General features: G+C 41.4%; 2 protein-coding genes across 2 annotated transcripts; one reads left to right on the top strand and one right to left on the bottom strand.

Annotated features, from left to right (window-relative positions):
* Positions 1 to 6,988, top strand: get4 (guided entry of tail-anchored proteins factor 4). Its single transcript, XM_061709229.1, has 9 exons — positions 1 to 179; positions 1,164 to 1,242; positions 1,465 to 1,546; positions 1,866 to 2,015; positions 2,933 to 3,071; positions 3,276 to 3,416; positions 3,526 to 3,601; positions 3,725 to 3,797; positions 4,628 to 6,988. Exons 1-9 carry the CDS (start codon positions 40 to 42, stop codon positions 4,714 to 4,716), a joined length of 969 nt encoding a protein of 322 aa, XP_061565213.1. The 5' UTR covers positions 1 to 39; the 3' UTR covers positions 4,717 to 6,988.
* vps35l (VPS35 endosomal protein sorting factor like) lies at positions 6,499 to 22,458 on the bottom strand. The gene is made up of 30 exons (XM_061709228.1): positions 22,436 to 22,458; positions 17,804 to 17,903; positions 17,406 to 17,588; positions 17,169 to 17,288; positions 16,376 to 16,400; positions 16,062 to 16,141; positions 15,191 to 15,319; positions 14,556 to 14,640; positions 14,405 to 14,461; positions 14,227 to 14,323; positions 14,030 to 14,077; positions 13,783 to 13,876; positions 13,481 to 13,681; positions 13,303 to 13,349; positions 12,348 to 12,459; positions 12,122 to 12,238; positions 11,974 to 12,027; positions 11,814 to 11,894; positions 11,673 to 11,735; positions 11,506 to 11,591; positions 10,049 to 10,129; positions 9,900 to 9,963; positions 9,694 to 9,792; positions 9,531 to 9,608; positions 9,320 to 9,434; positions 9,022 to 9,161; positions 8,685 to 8,850; positions 8,376 to 8,494; positions 8,038 to 8,187; positions 6,499 to 7,376 (listed from the first exon to the last, which is right to left on the bottom strand). Exons 1-30 carry the CDS (start codon positions 22,450 to 22,452, stop codon positions 7,278 to 7,280), a joined length of 2,907 nt encoding a protein of 968 aa, XP_061565212.1. The 5' UTR covers positions 22,453 to 22,458; the 3' UTR covers positions 6,499 to 7,277.
* Positions 22,459 to 22,509: the final 51 nt, after the last annotated feature.

Raw genomic sequence — 22,509 nt, 5'->3', positions numbered from 1 at the left:
GGCTCCGTCAACACTCGCTGCTGCTGCGGAGGGACGACCATGTCGGAGCCGGAGTCGCTGCGGTGCTCCAGCGTCAGGAACCGTGGAGGCGTTCAAAGGGTTGAGGGAAAACTCCGAGCGAGCGTAGAAAAAGGAGACTATTACGAGGCACATCAGATGTATAGAACTTTATTTTTTAGGTAAGGCTCATCACTGCTTTCCTGGATGGGTTGTAGTTTTAATGTGGCTCCGAGGCCTGGCTGTTCCAGATCATTCTGCTGTCAACCCTGTTGTGACTGCTGCTTCTGATTGGTTGGAGCTCATCGCGGCCCCGCCCACTCGCCATTTCCCGTGTGCTGATTGGACAGGAGTCTTGTCAATCTTAAACAGGGCTGCCGACTACGGCTAAAAGCTATGCTACTGAAAGAAGAGTCACGTTAGCTCATATTCTAATGCGAGCAAGTGAGACAACATAGTTCACGTGCTCTTGTGCAGGATACTTACCCTCAAAATTAAAATAATACAACGGATATCGATTTTGTTAGGGCCAAGTTGTCAGTACTTAAACATGTTGAAGCTGGCCAGCTGTGTTAGCATTTAGCCAGGTAGCCACTTTCTGCTCCGCTGCACTACACACACACACACACACACACACACACACACATACATATATATATATATATATATATATATATATATATATATATATATATAAAATGTAATGTATATGTTCCTGCATAGTTTTTTTCTCTGAACTTTCAGAAGGTTTGATTTTTAGAACAATCTCATAACCATACACCACTAACGTATGTTACCAAACTGGATCCTCCCCCCAGCACTGGCTTGTGATCTTGATGCCTTGTTGGAAGTCAAATTCATTGAAAGCCATACTTTTTCCATGTAATGTAGTTATTTGAGCACCCTTCAACTTTATCTGCATGCACTTTGTCAGTAACCGCTACAGTATTCACTTCTATAACTGTAATAACACTTCACACTTAATACTGCTGCACCTTTCACTTAAAAAAAATATTGTATATATGTTAATAAGAGCTGTCATTTGTCTATTTACAGTAGAGTGAGCGAAAATAACCGAGTTAAATTCTGTGTCTTGTTTGACCTGACTTGGCCAATAAACCTGATTCTGATTCACGTGCAATGATAAAATTCCTGTCTTCCATTAGGTACATGTCGCAGACAAAACACGCCGAGGCCAGAGAACTGATGTACAATGGTGCTCTGCTTTTCTTCAGCTATAACCAGGTACATGCTACACTTTTTTTCTGTCTTAAGATCACTTATATCATGTTAGAATATAGATTAGATTTAAGACTGCTGCGATAATGCATTATCTTCTTTCTTGTAAAGTAAGACTAATGCATTTGTAATGTTGCAGCTTTGAGTTCATCTTTGATTGACAGATTATGATTATTCAGCCAGCAGTTGTTGGTTTAAAGATAAAGTTGGTTGTATATTGCATTTCAGCAAAACAGTGCAGCAGATCTGTCCATGCTGGTGCTGGAGGTTTTGGAGAAGTCTGATGGAAAAGTTGAAGATGAAATATTAGGTTGGTGGCAAACTGTAAATGCTCTGTAGAAACATGCACACGGTTTGATTGATGGGTACATGTGAGCATGCCAGTACTCAGGTGTTGCTTCACGCGGCTGTGGCCTAAAGCTAAATTTCAGTGGATGATTGATTGTTTTCAATTTTCTTTCTTTTTTTGTGTTGACTATTGAAGATGTCATAATGAAGTAATATGATCTGCTTTACAAAATGACAATGAAATGCAATAATATGATATTTCAGATTCCAAGGTTCCTTTTCTTATGTGTCTTTTGGTTTTGGCTGTGTGTGTGTGCGTGTGTGTGTGGTCTACGGAGCAGAAAGCTTGGATAAGCTGTTCAGCCTCATGGACCAGAACTCTCCAGAGAGAGCTGCATTTGTATCCAGAGCCTTGAAGTGGTCCACAGGAGGATCCGGCAAGCTGGGTCATCCAAAATTCCACCAGCTTCTGGCTGTCACCTTGTGGAAAGGTAATCATCTCATCACTTAGCTCATGCTTTGTGAACAGAAATGGCAAGCGGTAGATATGACAAACGTAACAAAAAGTTACTTAAACCAACTTCGTAAGACTAAACGGTACTCTGCTGTCTTACCAAAGTGCAATGCAGTTACTTTTAATGTTAAGAGTTTTTTTTTTTGTGGCATGACAAGCCAGAAAGCCCTGTGGGGATGTTGAAATCACTTCTCTTTTTGCTTGATCCTTCTGTCTTTTTGGACAGGAGAAATGTAAAATAATTAATTTTTTAAAGGGATCTCAATCAGCTTACATGAGCTTGGGCAGGATGACATGCTATTATGTTCCTAATAGACAAACTGAGTTATTAAATATTTCTCAGCTTGTCTTGATAATAATCTATTTATCTTAGCATGACCATGAAATGAGGACTTGTCCAATATTGACATGATCACACAAACACTAAAAGATAGATTGTTTTTTGGATAAAACATTACCAATTGAAGACCTAAATAAAACTTTTATCCTACTCCCCAAAAGTCGTGTCATGACTCTAACAAGGTCATCATGAGGTTGTCGTGAATAACACGCCTCAACACATTGTCTATTTTCGATCCAGGAAGATCCGACACACTTGCATAACCAAGTCATGTTCAGCATCTCAGAATAGATGAATTTTTATTTTTATATTTTCTCTCCAAAGCTGCCTATCTGGTCTTCCTTATCAATCACTGGGTATGTTTGTAGGCACAGAAATATTTTGCTATAATCCCAGTTAAGATCTCACTCTGAATAAGATGCAAGCACATAAGAGGCATTTTCTGATTACCAATAACCTACACTTATAATACTAATCTTGGTGTACTTGTTGCCCTTTTTCCATATGGATGCCACAGTCATGAGACTTAAAATGGATTTATTTTTTATTTCCAGAGCAAAATTACAGCGAGTCACGTTATCACTTCCTTCATTCATCTGATGGGGAGGGCTGTGCGCAGATGCTGGTGGAGTATTCTGCATCGCGAGGGTACCGCAGTGAGGTCGACATGTTTGTGGCGCAGGCCGTCCTACAGTGAGTGAACTGTCAGCAGATGCAACCTAACTTTTTTTTTTTTTTTAAGTTTAAAGTTGACATCATAGCAATTCTCTGCCTGTAAGGCATTGCTTTGAAGTCTGAGTCTTTTTATGTTTTTTTTTTTTATTCTGTCACACTAAAAAAATGTTGTCTTTGTTCTCTCTCCATTGTGTCTTTACATGGATCTCACCAACGCTCCAGGTTCCTCTGCTTAAAGAACAAAAACAGCGCTTCCGTGGTGTTCAGCACTTACACAGAGAAACACCCGTCCATAGAGAAGGGCCCTCCCTTTGTCCAGCCTCTTCTAAACTTTATTTGGTTTCTGCTGCTGGCAGTGGACGGGTGAGGACAAGTCTCGTATTCGGCTCTGGTGCCGTAAGGCTCGTTGTTGAGCATCCTACTCCGATGCATGACGTATTATAAATTGAGACGTTTCTTTTCATGTCTCCAGGGGTAAATTAACAGTTTTCACAGTGTTATGTGAGCAATATCAGCCTTCGCTGAAGAGGGACCCCATGTATAATGAGGTGAGTCTTTCATACTTATGTCTAGAAATATGCCGTGGATTATTTGGTTGCGTTAATATTTTGCGCTGGAAAATTCACAGCCTCTGTTCTTGTCCCTGTCTTCTTCTCTCTTTGGCTCCTCAGTATCTTGACAGAATAGGACAGGTTTTCTTTGGTGTACCACCCAAACAGTCTCCATCGTACGGCGGTCTGCTAGGTGAGTTCGGCAATGCATTTTGAATATGTAGTAGGAGGCGCTCTTGGTGCCACGGTTGTGGCTTTAACGTGAAGCTGTTAGAAGTCTCACCTTCTTGCAATTATTTATAGAACCGTTTTCACAAGCATTTAAAAAACAATATATCCCCATGTACATGTAGTTATGACACTTAACAGGCTCAAAGTGCAGACTGCCTTAACTGATTTAGCAACTACATGTTTCATTACGGGGCTGTATTAACCCACCTGCAAGCCCCGTTGACTTGGATTTGAATATAAAGCCTCGTACTGTAGATGTCGCTAAATATTTCAGCTCTTAATACCATAGTATTGAAATGGATACACAGGCTTTCACCTCACACTTTTTCTTCTTTTTTTTTTTTTTTAAACCGGAGCCAATAATATTCACTGAGCATCTAGTCATGTAAAAGGAGACGCACCTCTTATGCATAATCTCTGACAATGATTCTGACGATACAGGCTCCGTTATGAGGATGTGCAGCATGAGGGTGGCTATAAAAGGCCTTCAGGAAGCCTGGGCTTAAATGATGTATCCAGCCGGTACAAAAAGCTACAAAACTCAGAGTGTGACCTTTTAAAGAGAGACACAGCTTTTGCATGAACTCCAGAGGGTTCCAGGACAGCATCTGATCAGATGTGGGTACGCCTTTTACTGGCATTTTTGATGGAGACCATTAAGGGGTTAAACATACAGTATAACTATAAAGACATTGCTTATGCCAGTGGAAGGTCTGGATGTCACTGCTGCATGTATTTGAATTTAATTATTTTAAATCGGAAGAATAACGACAGGCTCGTTGTGTTCGACAGGAAATCTGCTGAACAGCCTGATGGGTTCTGGTGAGGAGGACGGGGCTGAAGAAGCCCCGGAGGACAGCAGCCCCATTGAACTGGACTGAGTCTGCAACGGAGGACGAGAACAAACAAATGCAAAAAAAGATACAAAAAAAATAAAAATTATAATAATAAAACCAAGAAAAAAGAGGAAGAGCAACCCGTCTCCCTCCTTCACCTCCACAACAGGATCAGGACGGGGCGCTGGTCCGTGCTTTCAGAGGCGTTTGACAAAGGTTTCATCATCCCAACCATCCAATGTAGAATCAGAACAAGCGTCATTCCACCAAAACCTCCCTGTCAGGCACCGTCTGAACCGGCCGCGCCAAAATGCAAACTTCCCCCATGCTGAGCTGTTGTAAGACTCTTTTTTTTTTTTTATCTTAGCCATCATTTCTTGTTTGTTTGGGTCTCTCGCTCTCTGTTTTAGGGATGTATGATTTCTCTTTTTAAACAGGAGATAAACTGTCCTCTCCCTGTGAAATCCTGCACCGAGGAGATGAAAATGTCTGGAGGTGTCTCAGTGGGGAGGACGGAATCTTTAAGTGTAAACCCTGGTCATAGTAACGGGGTTGGTCTGCTCACTACAGTTAACTCGAGTCATTTCTCTCAGAAAGTCTTGCGGAGCTCGATCACAGCCGTGGTGTAGCTGCAGATGGCATTTCTTTTTTTTTTTTTTTTTTTTCAGTAATGTATTCCGTTACAAGTCTCTTCTGTCAGAAATAAACTGTATTTATAGCCAAGGCAGCTCTCATCTTTAGTTTCATGGACATAAAGACATCGGGGCTCTGTGGAAGTTGTTTTCAGAGGCACCTTAAGTATCAAGCCAAACAAACACTTTTGTATTATAGTGTCATTTCTGATCATTTAGTGAACTTCTCCAAACGTGCAGCGGTCTGTGGACAAATGGCTCACTTAAGTTGTGTTTTCAGAACAGCAGGGCTCCAGTACTTATTCAACGCAAAATATTTTTCTTTTTTTTTTCCCCCCATCACAGCTGGAATACTTCAGATTGTGGTCATGAAGTAGTTCATCCGCTCCTCCAGCGCGCCGTAAGAAGCATGAGTCGAACAAAAGCTGCTGTTGGTGTTCAAATCAAAAGGTCCCCAGAAAACACAGCTTTGCTTTCATTTCGTCCGTCTGCTGGGATTCTTGTTTTCTTTTTTAAAATTCTGTGAACTGTGCTCCATGAAGCAAGAGTTAATGTCTGCTTTTATTTAACAAAAACTAGGAATGTCAAGAGGTCTTCCAATATGGAGGGGTCTATGTGCTTTTTTTTTTTGTTATTTCTGTTACCTCAAATGGCAACAGTTTACATATAAAAAAGGTAAAGTAAACAGCAACGGAGCGAGTACATCATAAAATAAATTTGTTATTAGTCAAAACTAGACCCTTTTTTTTGTAATGAGATCACTGATTATTAGCGTTTCTTAATAATTTATTTAATTGTCAGTTTCCTTTTTTGCATCGCATATTTGTTTTACACAAGTTGCTTTAATGCTGTCCCACTTTGTCGTCCCATACGGGACTGGTTGTTGAAGCATCTTTTAAAAGACAGAATAGTGTAGATTCATTAGTATAAATGCTCTGCTGTGGTAGTAACTATTTCACACTGGTGTAGGAAGGGATCAGTCATGTGGCAGTTAAAGGCAGGGTAAGCAATTCTACGTCAGAACACTTTTTTTTGTGTTGTCACAATTGGTGAATATCTCCCGACCACCTCAGAAAGCACTGGAAGGAGTATGAGGGAGGAGTCGGCTCTCTGTCTGATGTGACAGATGTGACGTCATCCAGAAATCTCTTATCCTACCTTTTACTGTTGGAAAACAAAAAAAGACTATGGCAAGGATGGGCAACAATGTATTTAATGGCACATGTAATGAAAAATCACATTTATCTGCAGACTTCTTGGTGAAGAGAGAGAAAAAAAATGAAACACTTTCCGAAAAAGGCCATTCGTCTGGATGACAACACACAGTGTTCATGAACCCTCACGCAAGGTTGCACATTTTCATTTAGTTGAACACTTCACTGGTTTGTCTGGAGTTTTAACATGTTATGGTGGGAACGAACTAAATTGGTGATTTCTTTTCTTTCTTTTTTTTTTTTTTTAAATTAACCTTGAAGTAATCACAATTGATTTGGGGGAAAAATGTGACAAAAGGCCGCCTCTGTAAAGCAAACATCATTGCAGCTGTTTGTCCCTGAGTTTGTCTTTACAGAACTAAAGCGGAGTGTTTTTGCCTTTTCAATTGTTCATGAATTCATTGAATAAACTACAACTGAGATGAGTTTGAGAATGTTAAACAGCTTCCTCTCTTTATTTACTTTAAAACATCATTAATTTACTCTAGACAGTGTTGAAAGAGTCAAATACAACTAGTTTCAATGAGACGAGAAGTTGTCTCTCCCCCCTACAAGCCTGATAACCCAAACCTGCTGCTCAGTTACTGCCATCTGACGGGTCGTGTGCTTGTATCATCCAGTCACCTCCAACATAATGCATTCATAGCCTTTCAAATATCAAGTCTTCCACTATAAGGAACTACTTTCTGCGTCCTGTTCATATTTACAACATCATGGACATTTAAAAGTTCTTCTTTAACAGTTTTATAGACGCTGATGTTCAGGTGCGAGACTGCAGAGCAAGCCTCTGGACTGTATCTGACAGATGAGCCATGTCGGGTTGCTGAGTCTGATGTTTGATGTACTCCAGAGTCCGAACCTGGGGCAGACATCAGCGGAAACATGGTGAGTTAGCGTAACCTTTGTCTGGTGGTAGTCCTTGCTTTTTTAGCAGCGAAGTGTACAAGTTAACTCCAAAAGCTATCTAGGAATACCACTTCTGACCACATGAGGGCAGCATATCAAGAAAGTTCATGTGTCAATCCAGGGTCTGAGGACTGGGAGGGTCCGAGCCGAGGCATAGACCAAAAAACAATGGTCGAAGCATTGGGTCATGTGACCCATTGGGTTCTGAAGGGTGGATTTTTTCTAAGTACAAGCGGCAGCCGTGTGGCTTTGGAAGCCAATGGGAACACGCCCACCGTTTGGAAAGTTTTTATAAGAATGGATGTTAAATAATATTAAAAACATCAGCTAAGTCACCCAGATTCAAATGGCCAACTGTGACTGACATAAGGCCGGCTTCCCAGCCCTGTTCCCAACAAGAAGTTGGAAGAACGCCCTTTAGTGGGACATAACTGTATTACAGAAGTACAGTATTGCCAGCAGCTCTTTTGTCAACACAACAAATCATCATGCCGCCATGTGGTAAGATGTGGCATTGCTACATAGAGTGGCTTTAATATGATCAGAGCCAACGATAGGAACCGATAACACAATTACAGACTGAGCTTCATAAGGAAAATAAATGGTGAACTCACAGAGATGCGGGTGTCACAGTAGCCTTGCTTGTGGCTGAGGTTCCACAGATTTACAGCCAGCTGACTCAGCTTGTTGTTCCTCAGATCACCGTGAGCCAACAGGACACCAAATAGAGCGAAGGCTAGAGCACTTTGGCGACGTACGCTTTGCTGGAGGGAGAAAAAAAAAAAAGTAATCTAATTTTTCCCAAAGCTTAACCACCACTCAGCTTTGGCAGGTAAACTACCTGAAAATGTATTTAAAAGACTTATTTTGCCAAATATTTCATCTAAAAAAGGACCAAAACACAAATTTTAAAAGCAAGTCGTGATTCTGGGGCGTTTCCGTCAGGCCTTACATCGTCCCGGGCCAGAGCCTTCAGGTGGTCCAGGATCTGCCCAATAAGAGTCTCACACAGCTTGTTGATTTCTGATAGAAACTTGGGGTCACCTCCATACAGCGTCTCGTTGGAGTCCACTAGGAGGGGGAAGCAAAACTTTGATTAAGTTTGAATAAAATTGTTGGAAGAAAAAAACTGATTGATCCTACATTCATATCCTATCAAAACAGACAGAGAGAAAACATCACAAGTAGAAGCTGAACTTTCTGGGAGATGCAAATCTTGTCCTCAATTTCTGGAAAAGTCACGTGTGTTTGTGCTCGTTACCTTTGGGGATGGAGTAAAGATACGTTTCCTGACTCATGGCGGCCAGCAGAGGAAGAGCGCTGATGTAAACCCGCACCTTCGCGTCGCTGTTCTCCTCCCAGGTGTAATCCTGAACCATGTTGAGCAAACCACGGACCAAGTAGAGCACCCCATGCTCTGGATGGTCCTGCAAACACAAAAATATCCATCAGGCTGTACGAGGACGTTCTGGGTCTGGTACATCTCCTGCAAGACGACATTTCCACCCTTCATTGAGGAGTCTGATAGACAAAATGGCTCAGTGGGCTCATTTTCAAGACTCCTCTTCCAATACTCTACTGAGAATTGAAAGCGTTACCGGGACAACAAGCAGCGTTGCCAGGAAGTCGTTGATGAAGTCGAGCAGGAAGCTCTCAGAAGAGCGAAGCTTCCCCTCCACGCTGATGGAGCGAGGAACTTCCGGAAGAATACTGACGGCTGCTTTCAAGAAAGCATCCGCTGGAAGAAAGAGAGGAGAAGTGATGGGTAAGAAAGAAGTACAGGAAGGGACGTGATTATAATAATCATAATAATAATAATAAATGTGAAAAAGAGAGTTAATATGGGAGAGAAAAGAAGTAGATCTGAACTCTGAAACTAAAAAGGAAGCTGCTCACCCTGGGAGAGACACTGGTTGGCCAACGCAACCTGACCAGACAGGAGATACAGGTTGAGACGACTGAAGATGCTGCTGAGAGACGGGATGGTGATGAAACTGTAGGCAGCACAGGCCTGGAGCGCAGAGGCAGACAGACAAGTTCATGAACCGGTGATGCTGACTTCATTCCCTGCAGGAGCACACAGCGGTCTGAGCGCTTGTCTACTCACTCTGACAAACGCGGCCGTTTTCCGGGAGTGACTCCCTCTCATCACCCTCTTGGTCTCCATGGCCAGCTGGTTCACCGTCTGGCGAGAACAAGAACACGCATTGAACGTGACAACGGCGCCTCTATGTTTAAATTAAAGCGTAAAGACGGAGGCTTGTACTGACGTGAATGAGCTGCACCAGCACCGGCTCCAGGTTACAGAAGGAGGCTCTGGCCTCCACGCAGAAGCTCAGCTGCTGCTCAAAGTCCCGGCCGAAGGAGACCTGAACGGCATGGCCGAGACAGACACACCAGTTGACTTCACAGAGAAAGCTTCACTAATCTAGAGCTCCACATATTACAACCGGAGTATAATCCCATGAAACATTACCATCCGGACGAAACCGATGATCAACAGAGACAAAGATCTTTTCTCATCGTCGAGAGTCAGGGCGCTGCAATCGAAGAGGACGGCAGTTACTGACAAGATACACGAAACAACAAGCAAATTCAGACACCACTCATATGTAAATACTGTACTTGACGGAGTCGTGCATGGTCTTGCAGATGTGAAGCATGGCGTTGAGGATGACTGGGTCTCTGGTGAGCTCCACCTGGTGTCTGTAAAGGCAAAAAAATAAAAGAAATTCAGGGACAAACACGACTGTATAAAAAGAAATGGACAAGCGCTCTGTGATGTCAACCAAAAATGTTCTGAAGAGTTGTTTTGAAGTCGTTTCTTTCTGGTTAAATAGTAGTAAATGGATGGAAGGAAGAAGCCTGGGAACTGGTTGGAACATGTCTACCTTACCAAATGGGGGTTTTCCACTAGTACCTACTCGGCTCGGCTCTACTCTGGTGTAAAGGTTCTCCATTAGGTGATAGTACTGGTTACTACCTCTTATTTTTCCACAACTACTAGCCCGGGGTCCCAATCAAGCTGAGTTGGGCTGAAAATGCAACGTCACAAGGCAACTGATTGGCCAGAGAGTCTCGCAACTAGTTCACCCCCCCCCCCTGTGGATGTGGAACGAGAAGGAGGCCCCGCCCACATTGAGGTGGTACTTAACTGTAATGGAAAATGACTGAGACCAAGGTGAGTCAAATCGAGTCAGGGGTATTTTAACTCGGCAGAGATCCAGGCAAAGTTAGTCAACAGTTGCTGGTCCAGTTATGGCCCTTTTGCACTAGTCTCGCTTCTCCTCGGTTCTACCCGCCACGGCCCCGTTTTGCGCTTTTGCATTCGGGCTGAGACGGGTAGAGCCGCTCCAAGCAGATACTATTTCTGTAACCATTCTGGCCAGGTTCTATCCGGGCTGAGCAGGGACTATTTCCGACGTCACCACCCTCCGCGCCAGGGATTGGTCGGGGGGCGGGGCCGTCATCACCCTCCGTGCCACTGATTGGTCGGGGGCAGGGCCGTCAAACGTTTGAATCAGGAAGCGGGAGTCAGCGCGAGGCGACTCGCGGCGATTTTATTATAAAGCGCGAAACGTCTGTTTGGTGATCCAACTCTGAAGTGCAGATGTTCATAAACCTGGTGACTGACGAGAGAATTAAAAAAGGGATGTAGACGGGCTGTTTTACTCTCAGCCGCTCGCGGCTCCAGCTGATTTCTGATCAGTGCCGACATGAACAAAGCGGTTGCGCAATCGAGTACGTCACAGCAGCTTCACCCCAACCTGCCCGCTTCTCCCCTGGCTGTGGAAAAACACACGGGTGGAGCCGCGTCGAGCCGAGCCGGGCTGAGGCGAGACTAATGGAAAAGTGGCATTAGTCAACCTGGAAGGTTCCAAGCCAACCTAGAGGGTGTCTAAGCCAGAGGGGTCGGCTGTTTTTAGGACAATGCTGCATATGTTTATTTTCTGCACTAACGTTGAATGTTTTAACATGAGTGTCAGTGCAAATGAACTCACTTTTGGAACCGACCCAAAGTGGGACGTTACCTCCAAGAAATACATCAGTTCAGATAAATATGACAATCCCAAGAAACGTACTTGATGAAGACCTCCATGATAGATTTGCAGACCTCCACCCTCACGCTATCCTTTTGGAACATGTCTAGGAACGGCAGGAACCGCTCCTGAGGAACAGAGAGGTCAAAGGCCGCTGAAATGAGGCAAGACGAGTCCACGTTCTTCGATGTTCATGTCAAACTGCTCACCATGGAGAAGAGGACGGAGAAGTCCTGGAAGTAGGTGAGGATCTTCCTGATCACCGACTGCAGCTGCAAGCGGAGCAAAAACAAAATGGTTACAGAGTAAACGGAGCGCGGATCATGACAGAGGGGTATGGCCGTGTCTACCTGAGGGTAGGCGTCCTCAAACGCTCGGTCAGGGGTCATGTGTTTGATGATATCAGCCAGAACCGTGTTGACCTCTCGTTTCTGAGGGCAAGAAGGAGTTTTAAAGTGAGAGAGCTGCAAATGCTGTCCTATCAATTTGATAACGCTGTTTTCTGCTCACTGTAAAGTGCCGGCAGGTGAACTCCACCCAGATTTCAGCACAGTTGATGTAATCCTGCAAATCCAAAATGCAGTGGTTGAGTCATAATGTGGAGGCTGAGGTTGGTATAACCAGTGTTTCGTGAGAGCCAGCAGCCGTGATGCAGAACCTGGGGACTGCGGACTTTGGTGATGACCTTCCAGGCTTCGTTCAGGATCGTCAGCCTTTCCTGCTCCGGCGGATCTGCGCAGGCCACACCGCGACCCAGAGATCCAAACAGCAGGTGCTGCAGCCGAGACCACAATCAAACATTTATTCACGTTTCAGCCTGATCAGGACATTTCCAAACTTCCACTAATATTTTCTCTGGAAAACCAAAGCCGGTGAGCTCTGACCTTTGGGAACCCGGACTCATCACAGTCTTTGATCATACCGATGAAGTCGGTGGCTCTGGCTGCGACGAACTCCGGCCTGAACGCCCTCATGACCGAATTCAGGAGCAAGGCACTGCGAGGAGAGAAAACGCCATGAGTTTTTTTAATGGAAAACAAAAACTCCTCACTTCCCCTGCAAATGACTGCACACTGCAAGTCTTTGATACGGTACACTCATGGTTTTTTGCGTTTAAAAACTACACAACGTACAGCTGTTCATTTTGTTTGTTCTGAAACAATATGAAGGAGAAATCCCAAAATAAAAAGAGCCACAAGGAAATTATTTATCAATAAATCAGCAATAAGTGTCAACAGCATCTTATAATTAAACATCTTTCTATTGTTGTCAGAATGCATTAATGCTGAATCCAGCTTTCATAAGCTGGTTATTAGAGCCCCAAAATGAAAGGAAATTAATTCACTTATAGGATATGTCAAGCAAAATGTATCATTTTCTTCGTAAAGCAACACGGACATAGTACTTTATCTTTATATCTATCATTTTGTGTATGAGGTCACGAAATTCCTAACAGTTCCTTAGATAACCAAAGAAACAAAAGTTGCACAATCTCAACAGTTTTTGCCTTGTGGTTTTAAAAAAATACCAACAATTTTTGTTTCAGTTTTTTTTCCCTCAAATATGTCAATAATTAGATGAAATATGTCAGTATTATTCATCTTCAGTAAAATTCAATAATTATTTCTCTATGGCTTAAAAATATTGTATCTTCATCTTTCATTATATGAACATTGAGCATCATCAACAAGAGATGATTCATCTTCAAGATTTAACCATTTAGGGGGAGGGGGGGGTTAAAACACATATTTTTTTGCTCCATAAGAAAGAAAGAGGGAACTGAAAAAATGTAACAAACAATATTAATTATCATTATCCTTTGTTACTGAAGGCACTTACTTATTTGCCATCATCTTGCATCTCTCCATCATTTCCGTTAGCAGCGGCTGATACGGACACGACAAAACATGAACATCATAAGTTGCAGTCTGAGCCTCCTCAGCCTTTGACAGTGTTTCAACATTTGCTGATAGTCAGTGTAATTTTGGTGCAGCATAAATAACTCCCATGGAGGTACCTCTGGAGCTCTGTAGGCGATGCACTGCAGGATCCAGTTGATGGCTGGAGAGTAAAGCGTCAGGTATACAGGCACCTCCACCCTCTGCAGGACCAGCTGCTTCTGGACGCTGTCTCCGCTGATCTGCCGGAAGGTGGCCAGCAGGTCGAAGAAGTTTCGGTTCAGGCAGTCTTTCAGGTGGGGCGCCACCTCCATGCCCACCTACGTGTCGGAAAAACATTTTCAATTAAGCGTGAGAGAAGCGGGCTGGAGGAAAAGAGAAACAAAACAAAAAGAAAACAGGGAGGTGGCACATGTCTGACCCTGCAGAGATAAGCTCTGGCGTACGCCGCCACCAGAGGATCTCCAATCCCTCTGATCATGGCCGTCAGCCGAGGGAGGGTCTCCTGAATACCGCTGTGGAGGGCAGAGCAACACAAAGAAGCAAAGATTTCAGAAAAAAATATCTATTTAACCTACATTTTAAAAAACATTAAAGCTAAATATTTATCCTATATCTAAGAAAGAAATGAGGTCAGAGAGACTGACTGATTAAATGTGAACACTCACGATTTGTTGAGGAACCGGTTGCACTTGAGGATGGCAATTTCAACATATCTGCACCAGAGGTTAAAGAGCCACACTTCTATTCATACCACACACTATCAGGATCTAAACAGCAAGTCTAGCCTGGATGAGGTGAAAATACAGTTCGTTTGTTGTTTTTGTCTTTAAAGTAACGTTATTCACGGGATGGTGAGGGATACAGTCTGGGCAGCAGCTCTCTGATGGAGGCGATCTTGAAGAACCAGTTAAGGCACGTCTCTTTAGCGGTGTCGTTCACATCGTCAACCGTGAAGGAGTCTGAGGCCAGAAAGGTAATAAACCAGTCATACGATGCCACCATAGAGGCTGCTTAGAAGCTAGAAGGAAATCCATCCTTACCAGATAAGGGTCTGGGGTCTGAACACATGGTCCAGATTCTGTCATACACCAGGCGGCCTATACACATGCAAAACCATCATCTATTAACTTCACAAGTATTGTTATTATTATTATTTTACAATGAGTGACCAAATAAGAACTCTATACGCACCAAAAGTATCGAGGATATCAGTGATGAGAACAAACTTGCTGGGGTAAAACTGGATCACCGACGTGTCGGACAGGAGCTTGGAGCACTGGAGCCCAGAGGAAAATCAGTGCTGATATTATTAAAGGGTACGTATGGTCAGAAAAATAAAACGTGAGCTTGAAGGGATATATTTGGGTGTCTGAAATAACTAACTACTTTTAAAAAAAAACGTGTTTGGGGTCAGCCAAGTCAGAAAATAAGTAAGATAAGATAAGATTAGTGATGCAAGTAATTCAATAAGGCACTGAAATCTGCAGGTACGATGACATCACAGACCCAGATCTGAGCAGATTTATCCAGTTTCCCAATCTTCACCCAGTTTCAACTCATACTATATTTGCTAAACTGCTGGAGTAAGGATCACACCACTCTAGAGGAGGGGGTGGAGTCAACATTTTATAACCCCGCCCCTTTAAACCAGCTGCTCCAAACAGAGCTGAAAATACAATGTTGAAAAGGGGACCCGCACTGTGTGCCTGCATTATTACGACCAAAGTTCGCCACCAATAGTTAATTAAAACCCCAAGAAACGGTTTCAGCTTTTGAAAAGAAAAAAAAAAAAGGGCCCAACACGACGGGATCAGAGCCTGATTTACCTGGATGACAATCTTCAGGGCTTTGACCTTCTGGTCGGAGGCCCAGGCCTCTTTCAGGGACTGGTTCAGCTCCTCGATGCGGTTGGCGTAATCCTGCTGGGAGAGGTTCAGCAGCTCTCTCTGAGAACCCTGAACACACACAAAGCTTTAGCTGCTCGGTGAAGCACCAGAGGAAGCAGTTTAGGAGGATCCGGTCACGATTTTAATTGACGAAGCATGGCAGATTTCTGGACTTAGACCAGATAAAATATGAAGGAGAAATTCCAAAATAAAAAGAGCCACAAGGAAATTATTTATCAATAAATCAACAATAAGAGTCAGCAGCATCTTATAATTAAACATCTTTCTATTGTTGTCAGAATGCAATAATGCTGAATCCAGCTTTTCATAAGCTGGTTATTAGAGCCCCAAAATGAAAGGAAATGAATTCATTTATAGGATGTGTCAAGCAAAATGTATCATTTTCTTCGTAAAGCAACACGGATATACTACTTTATATCTATCATTTTGTGTACGAGGTCACGAAATTCCTAAAAGTTCCTTAGAAAACCAAAGAAACAAAAGTTGCACAATCTCAACAGTTTTTGCCTTGTGGTTTTAAAAAAATACCAACAATTTTTGTGTCAGTTTTTTCCCCTCAAATATGTCAATAATTAGATGAAATATGTCAGTCTTATTCATCTTCAGTAAAATTCAATAATTATTTCTCTATGGCTCGGTGAAGCACCAGAGGAAGCAGTTTAAGAGGATCCGGTCACGATTTTAATTGACGAAGCATGGCAGATTTCTGGACTTAGACCAGATAAAACTAATACATGCCTGGAAACTCACAGCCAAAAAATGTAAACATACATGTTCAAGAGCGACCCACCTCCTCCAGATCATCCAGCTCTTCCAGGCGAGTACGAACTTTCTCGGAAACAGCGGATGATCCAGGACTGGAGGCTTTTCCTAATCAAAGCAAGAAAGATGCATCAACATAAATAAAAACTTCTACTATAATTGCAGTCTTTAAGTATAGAAGAGTAGCAGCTGGGCAGGAGAGAAACTACACTGAGAAATAATTGAGATTAAAAGCAGATAGAATTAAAAGATGCACAGCTTTTTAGGTCCAATATGTACCGGTTCTGATGGGGTCATGCTGTGCTATCAGTTGATTGAGTTAAACTGAAACGCGGGTCTTACCTCGGTCAGAGTCCATGCACAGATTCTGTAAAGAAAAACACATCAAAATATGGTTTTAATCTCTAAAGTGTGACTGTGTGTGGTAACCAGGGTCTTACAAGGTGTTGAACGCTTTCTAAAGGAAGGTTAAGGACTTTCTGGACAACCTAAGATCACATTTGATACAAAATATCAACAAAATGTAGTGAGCTAGCTCTTATCTTTCCTCTAATGTTCCGTAACACAACATGCGCAGCAGTCGCTCCAGACAAATCACAGTCGCAGAAAACCAGCAGATGATGAGGAGACATTCACCGAATGTGACAAGTGCTCTGGGTAAGAAACAGAATTTCTTACCCTACCTTTAATTTTAATCACCACTGTTTGAAACCCCTTCTCTTGCTTGCTGCAGTCAACTGCAACAAATAATTTTTTGCTTCTGACATTTTTTCAAACAAGAAAATTTGGAAATTTTCCAAATTTGGTCTTCTTAGTGTTATTTTAAAACGTTCTGCCTGAGTTTATAGATGAATTTCATTAAAATGCTGAGGCCCAGGGTTCCAGGTAACATAGATTGAATCAGTACTAATATCTACTTGGAAGATGAGAACAAAAAATTAGATACAGCTGTCACAAATTCATGTACTTCATGAATAATTGTTGACCCTGTTGTTTGTTTTAGTTCTTCAACTAGTTTGTGAAAAAGGGTCTGAAGTGGAACTTTTAACGAGTCTGGAGTCGGTTATGTTAGCGCTGCAGTGACCATGACCACACAAAAGCTTGACATCTGTTACGAAAACGGTGACTGACTCACTATGGACAGTTTTTCGGTGGTGGTGAACCTGGCCAGGATCTCCCCTCGCTTCGATGACCAGGGTTCAAAGTCTGGTCCCACTGCTTCTTCCTCCTTCTCCTTCTTCTTCCTCCCAATGTCCTGAAGGCACAGCATTCATTATCAGCTAAAAACAGCAACATTTGTATTTATTTATTTTCTGTAAAAGAAGCTGTTGGATCCAAATATCAGTTGCAGCATCACGTAGGACGAACTGACCCCTGTGGAGCTGCTGTGTGACATGGACGGAGTCTCGGTGGCGGAGGCGGCTGCAAACATGGACAGGGGGTCAGTGCCGTCCAGCATGGAGCTGAGCGGGTCTGGGGGTGCTGAGGAAGAGGAGGATGAAGATGAGGAGGTGCTGCCTTTGCGGGTTCCACGGCGGGTTTTCGTATCCGTCACCTGGATGGAGAAGACAGAGTCATGGATGTTTACTCTAACGACTGGCTCACGCGATGCAAATTATCTACAGTTACCACGGCAACAGACTGGACTGTGCAAATTATACAATGAACTTTTAAATTTCTGCTTTCATTCTGAGAGGCAGCGTGTTGTTGTGTATTCAAAGAAATAAATAACGTCGTGGAGGTGCGGGCGAGCAGCGGTGCTGATGATACCATGATGGGCTTGAGGGGATGGTAGTCTCCAAACTCGACCGGAACCCCCTCAGGACTGAACCTCTGCAGCTCGTCGTCATAGTTGCGCCAGCGGGATCGCCTGTTTTCACAACAGACAGGAGACACATGCTGTTTGATTATACACAATTATGAAAAATTTATGCTCACAAGACTTCGAATAATTCCCATCAGAGCACGAGAGGTCGCTCCAAACACAGAGCGAGCCCTGTGTATGTTTGTCAAATGAGGAAACTTTACTGGAGGCAGTTCATCTGTAAGCATGGAGCCTTTGCATCTCACGTAGCATCTAGACAGTGGAGCAACTTCTCAAATGTCACGTGCTAGAAATTACACAACCTGATCACAATAAAAGTAACCTTTTGGATTTAACTAAGCAAAAAAGAGCCCATCATTCTGTTACAGTTCTGTTTATTTAACCCCGTTTTATGCAAGCAAGTTGGGGTGTAAATCACAAGTTTCAATACCGAACAGTATAACATTGATTAACTGCATGGTGACTCGATGTTTGCTCGGATCACAAGATCTTGGCAAACAATTTTAATTTGATTCAAATCAGGACCTTATCAACATGAGACAATTTCAAATGTTGACTGAACACAATCCCTTCCATTCAAGTCAAATCACAAAGAGTAACTAAACTAATCAAGTCAGATTTTTACTTTTGAGTTCATAAAATAGAACTTTTATTGTCAATATACAGTACACATTTTCATGAATACAACGACAGTTAAATGAAAATCAAACTCCAAAAAGCCTCTCGGTTACATTCATTTAACCTCTCTTACAGTTTGTTAATTTTTTCTTCTTCTTGGGTCTCTTAATTCTGCAGCCGCAAGTGCAGAATCTATGTGCAAATAAAATATAACTTCTTCATGGGTATATTTGGTTTGTACAACTTGACAGTTCTGATAAATACCACACATCCTGTGGTCGTGGAAAACTGTCAGAGGGATCAAATTATTGGTCTCCGTCAAGCAAACAAGACAATTAAGGATGTCGCTGCTGCAGATACTGAAACCGAGTGAAGACACTTCCATCACATGATGAACCTCTGAAAGGATGGTGGTGCTCTAATATGTTTAAGGATAAACTGTGCTCAGAGGAAACGTTTAATATAATTTAGTCAAATAAAATCCAGAGTAACTCTTACGAGAATGTTAAATGGTGAAAGTAAGAGCACTTCCCCCTTCACAATGTGAAAGAAACATAAGGTACTGGAACTAAAAAGCTGATTACTTGGGTATTATTGTATGCGGCAAGCTTTGGTCCAAAAGCTCTCTTCTCAACCAGGGGCCGGATTCACAAAACATTCTTAAGAAAAAAAATCTTCTTAAGTGTAATTTTTTTCTTAAGTTCAGTCTTAAGAAGAAAAAAGAGAAGAAGTCATATTCTCCAAAAAAGTTCTTAAGTATTTTCTCAACTTTCTTCTTAAGTTTCTTCTTAAGAAAAAACTTAAGAAAAAATTGTATTCTTGAAATAAAAGTTCTCAAATTTGGTCTTGACTTTTTTCTTAACTTTAAGACAACCTTGACCTGTCTTAAAATTTCTTCTGTGAAAAGGCAAGCTTCTAATATCACCTTTTTGAATGAATGAATGAATGAATGAATGATGATGAATGGTTTATTTCGGACAGAATACATTGAAACATTTACATGTTCGTTTCACAAATAAAATAAAAGGTAAATAGAAATGTCCAAAAAAGAAGTAGGCTGAAGCCAAGGTCTTATTATAGCCTATCCTGTGCAGTGTATATCATTCGGTGGATGATAATACACAAATAAGAAAAGAAATATATAAAAAGAAAACAAAGAGAAACTGTCATTGCATTATATTATATAAAAATAGTAATACCAATAATGCAAAAAGGGGTATATAGTGGTGCTATTTTCATGTTAATCTATAATAGGCTATACCAACATAATTAAAACATTTCTTTATAACTGTTTATCATTTTATATTTAAACATTTTTTTGAAAACATAAATTGAGGTACACATTCTTAAATCATTATCACAGCAATTCCACAATTTCACACCTTTCACGGAAACACAGTTTTCAACACATTTTAGACAAGTTTAGACTAGTAGGTCATAGTTTGGGGATATACTTTGTAATTAATTACACAAAAAGCCTGTTAACTGTTTTTTAGCATGTTAGTTAGCATGGTAGTTAATTATTATTAATTTTCCCCAATAGTATTTTTTTTCGCACATTAATCTCATCCACCATAACCTCAAGCTCCTGCTTTGAAAAGTTCCTGCATCTCTTTTTCTCCTTCTCCATGTTTAGTGAGTGACTGACGGTTAAGACGCAAACTACCTGTATATATGTTGTTTGTTGGCGCGTGCAATGCAATGACATTTTAAGAAGTTCTTAAGTAGGAAAAATAAGAATAAAAATAAGAAATTCGTAAGAAATGACAGTTCTTAAGACGGTTCTTAAGAAAATATTGAGGAATTGCACTTAAGAACTTTCTTATGAACTTCTTAATTTTAGATCTTAAGACATTTCTTAAGATCGTTCTTAAGAACATATTGGTGAATCCGACCCCAGGTCTTTAAAGTTTTTTTCATAACAGATGATTGTAAGGGGCTGGGCTAACCCCTCGACTCTTCCTCCATCCTCTTCCCTCCATCCTTTTCCCTCTGAAGGTTTGCACATCCTGAAAATGGTTTCCAGCTTTGTGCCACCCACTTCTGAGGTACAGGTTTAGGTAACAAGATGTAAAGTAAAATACAGGCATAGTTGAGAAGGGTGGATAATACTACTGTAATCTGGGTCTTTGAGGTCACAGGAAAACGTACATCTGAATAACTCACTGCATGCGAGAGGTTTGGGATTTATTTGGGGCTTTTTTAAATGTATTTTTATTGGTAATAGCTGTAAACTAATACAACTGCACTGCCATACATGAACTGACCACTGACCACTGCACCACCATAAGCTACCTCATACTGTGCAATATTCTTTCATCCATTCATGGCAATATTATTTCATTAATTTATGTGCAATATTCTTTCATTTTTATAGTGTATATATATTTATATTGTCTTTTTCTTGTTTGTTTTTTTTACATAGCCTTTTACATGTGTGCTCTTTTATGGAGCTGCTGCTAAATCTAATTATAGGCTACTATAATGACAATAAAGGCTTTCTATTTTGGACAAGGACAATGGACAAGGACCAAGCTACATTGCAAACTCCCCAACAAACTAGGAATACTAGAGATCAACAGAAGTAGTCATAAAAAGATTGGTGATGCAGCCTTTGTTAACTATGCCCCAAAACTGTGGAATGCACTACCCTCAAATATCAGGGAAGCAAACACCTTAGAGATATTCAAAAGGCAGCTTAAAACATATCTGTACACCAAAGCATTTGATTGACCCACACTCATCACCTTCATCACCACCTTCATCATTAAATACCCTAAATACTTGTTCCAGTTCTTACTGCACCGACTTGCACTCTTAACTTACTCTGCACTGTACGCACTACTGTTTAATTTTTTTCTAAACTTTTATATTTTTAAACTTTACATTTTTTTTAACTGTCACTATTTATACTCCATAATGAGATTATGGTAATTCAAGTAACCTATTAGAACGCTAGGATCTGATATGATGTTGATTGTTATTTTATACCTTTCCCTTTATTTAAACTGCACTTGCTGCTTGCCTTATTATTGATGTAAAGCACTTTGAGCTACAATTCTTGTATGAAATGTGCTATACAAATAAAGTTTTATTATTATTATTTTATTCTAAACACCCAAATAAATGGTGCCAAGCAGAGAAGAAAGTCACTTATCAATTAGGCTAATTAAAAACAACAACAAAAAACGCCCTCCTTCTCAAGGATTGGGCTCTGAACTAATGAAAAGGACATAAGGTCTTAGATGAGAACAGATTTACCCTATTTTTTTTTTTTTTTCCTTCCCCAGTGAGACGGGAATATCCTAGGATGACACTGTCAGGGTTCATCGGGTTTAAATTGATTTTAGGGAGAGTGAAAAGTAACACAGTGATTGCCACTGCCGAGTCGAGAGGTCCAGACTGATAATACAGTATATAAGCATTATGCAATGTCATCGGGACAAAATCTATCTAATAAATGCTGTGACAGTGCATACCTTTGTCATATGGTGACAGCAGATGCGTGACTTAATCAAAACTGAATATGTGTGTGCAGAGCTGACTGTACTGTAACACATAAATGTCTGCACAAAGACGTAGAGCATGTTAAGTAGTTACAGGTATTATCTGATGAAATCTTCATGTCAGCATATTTATAATGTCAGCAATTCCCGGGAAACATCTATTTTTAACAACTTTGACACATATCTATACGGTTTGTAACCCTAAAAAACAAACCATAGCCAAAGAAGAACATTTGATTCAAGCACAACTACAGTAATGTTTGGGAATCTTGTTTTGGCTCCTGAAGACTGGTTAGAAAGATGACAAAATATTCACTTCATGACGCCCCAAGATAATTGTACACCGCGTGCATGTATCTGCACTGCGTGGATGTTTTATAATGTCGAGTGCCTTAAAATATAAGCGCGTTAACGGTTTTTTTTTGCAGAATAAATAAGAAAATAGGATCTTACCACTGCACCGCAGCCATTTTCACATCATGTGACTGGACTGAACTGAATTTCCTGGTTGCGCTAAAATTCTATAA

Source organism: Cololabis saira, chromosome 19 (genome assembly GCF_033807715.1).
Source record: "Cololabis saira isolate AMF1-May2022 chromosome 19, fColSai1.1, whole genome shotgun sequence".
Lineage (NCBI taxonomy): Eukaryota > Metazoa > Chordata > Actinopteri > Beloniformes > Belonidae > Cololabis > Cololabis saira.
This window is presented reverse-complemented; position numbering and strand designations above follow the sequence as displayed.

Excerpts from the sequence above, each read along its gene's own strand:
- get4 (XM_061709229.1), top strand. The coding sequence starts at position 40 with ATGTCGGAGCCGGAGTCGCTGCGGTGCTCCAGCGTCAGGAACCGTGGA. Across the intron at positions 180-1,163 it reads TATAGAACTTTATTTTTTAG|GTACATGTCGCAGACAAAAC; the intron begins GTAAGGCTCATC and ends GTCTTCCATTAG. Across the intron at positions 1,243-1,464 it reads TTTTCTTCAGCTATAACCAG|CAAAACAGTGCAGCAGATCT; the intron begins GTACATGCTACA and ends ATTGCATTTCAG.
- vps35l (XM_061709228.1), bottom strand. Across the intron at positions 17,589-17,803 it reads ATCCCCTCAAGCCCATCATG|GTGACGGATACGAAAACCCG; the intron begins GTATCATCAGCA and ends TTCTCCATCCAG. Across the intron at positions 9,609-9,693 it reads TGCTGGTGCAGCTCATTCAC|ACGGTGAACCAGCTGGCCAT; the intron begins GTCAGTACAAGC and ends TGTTCTCGCCAG.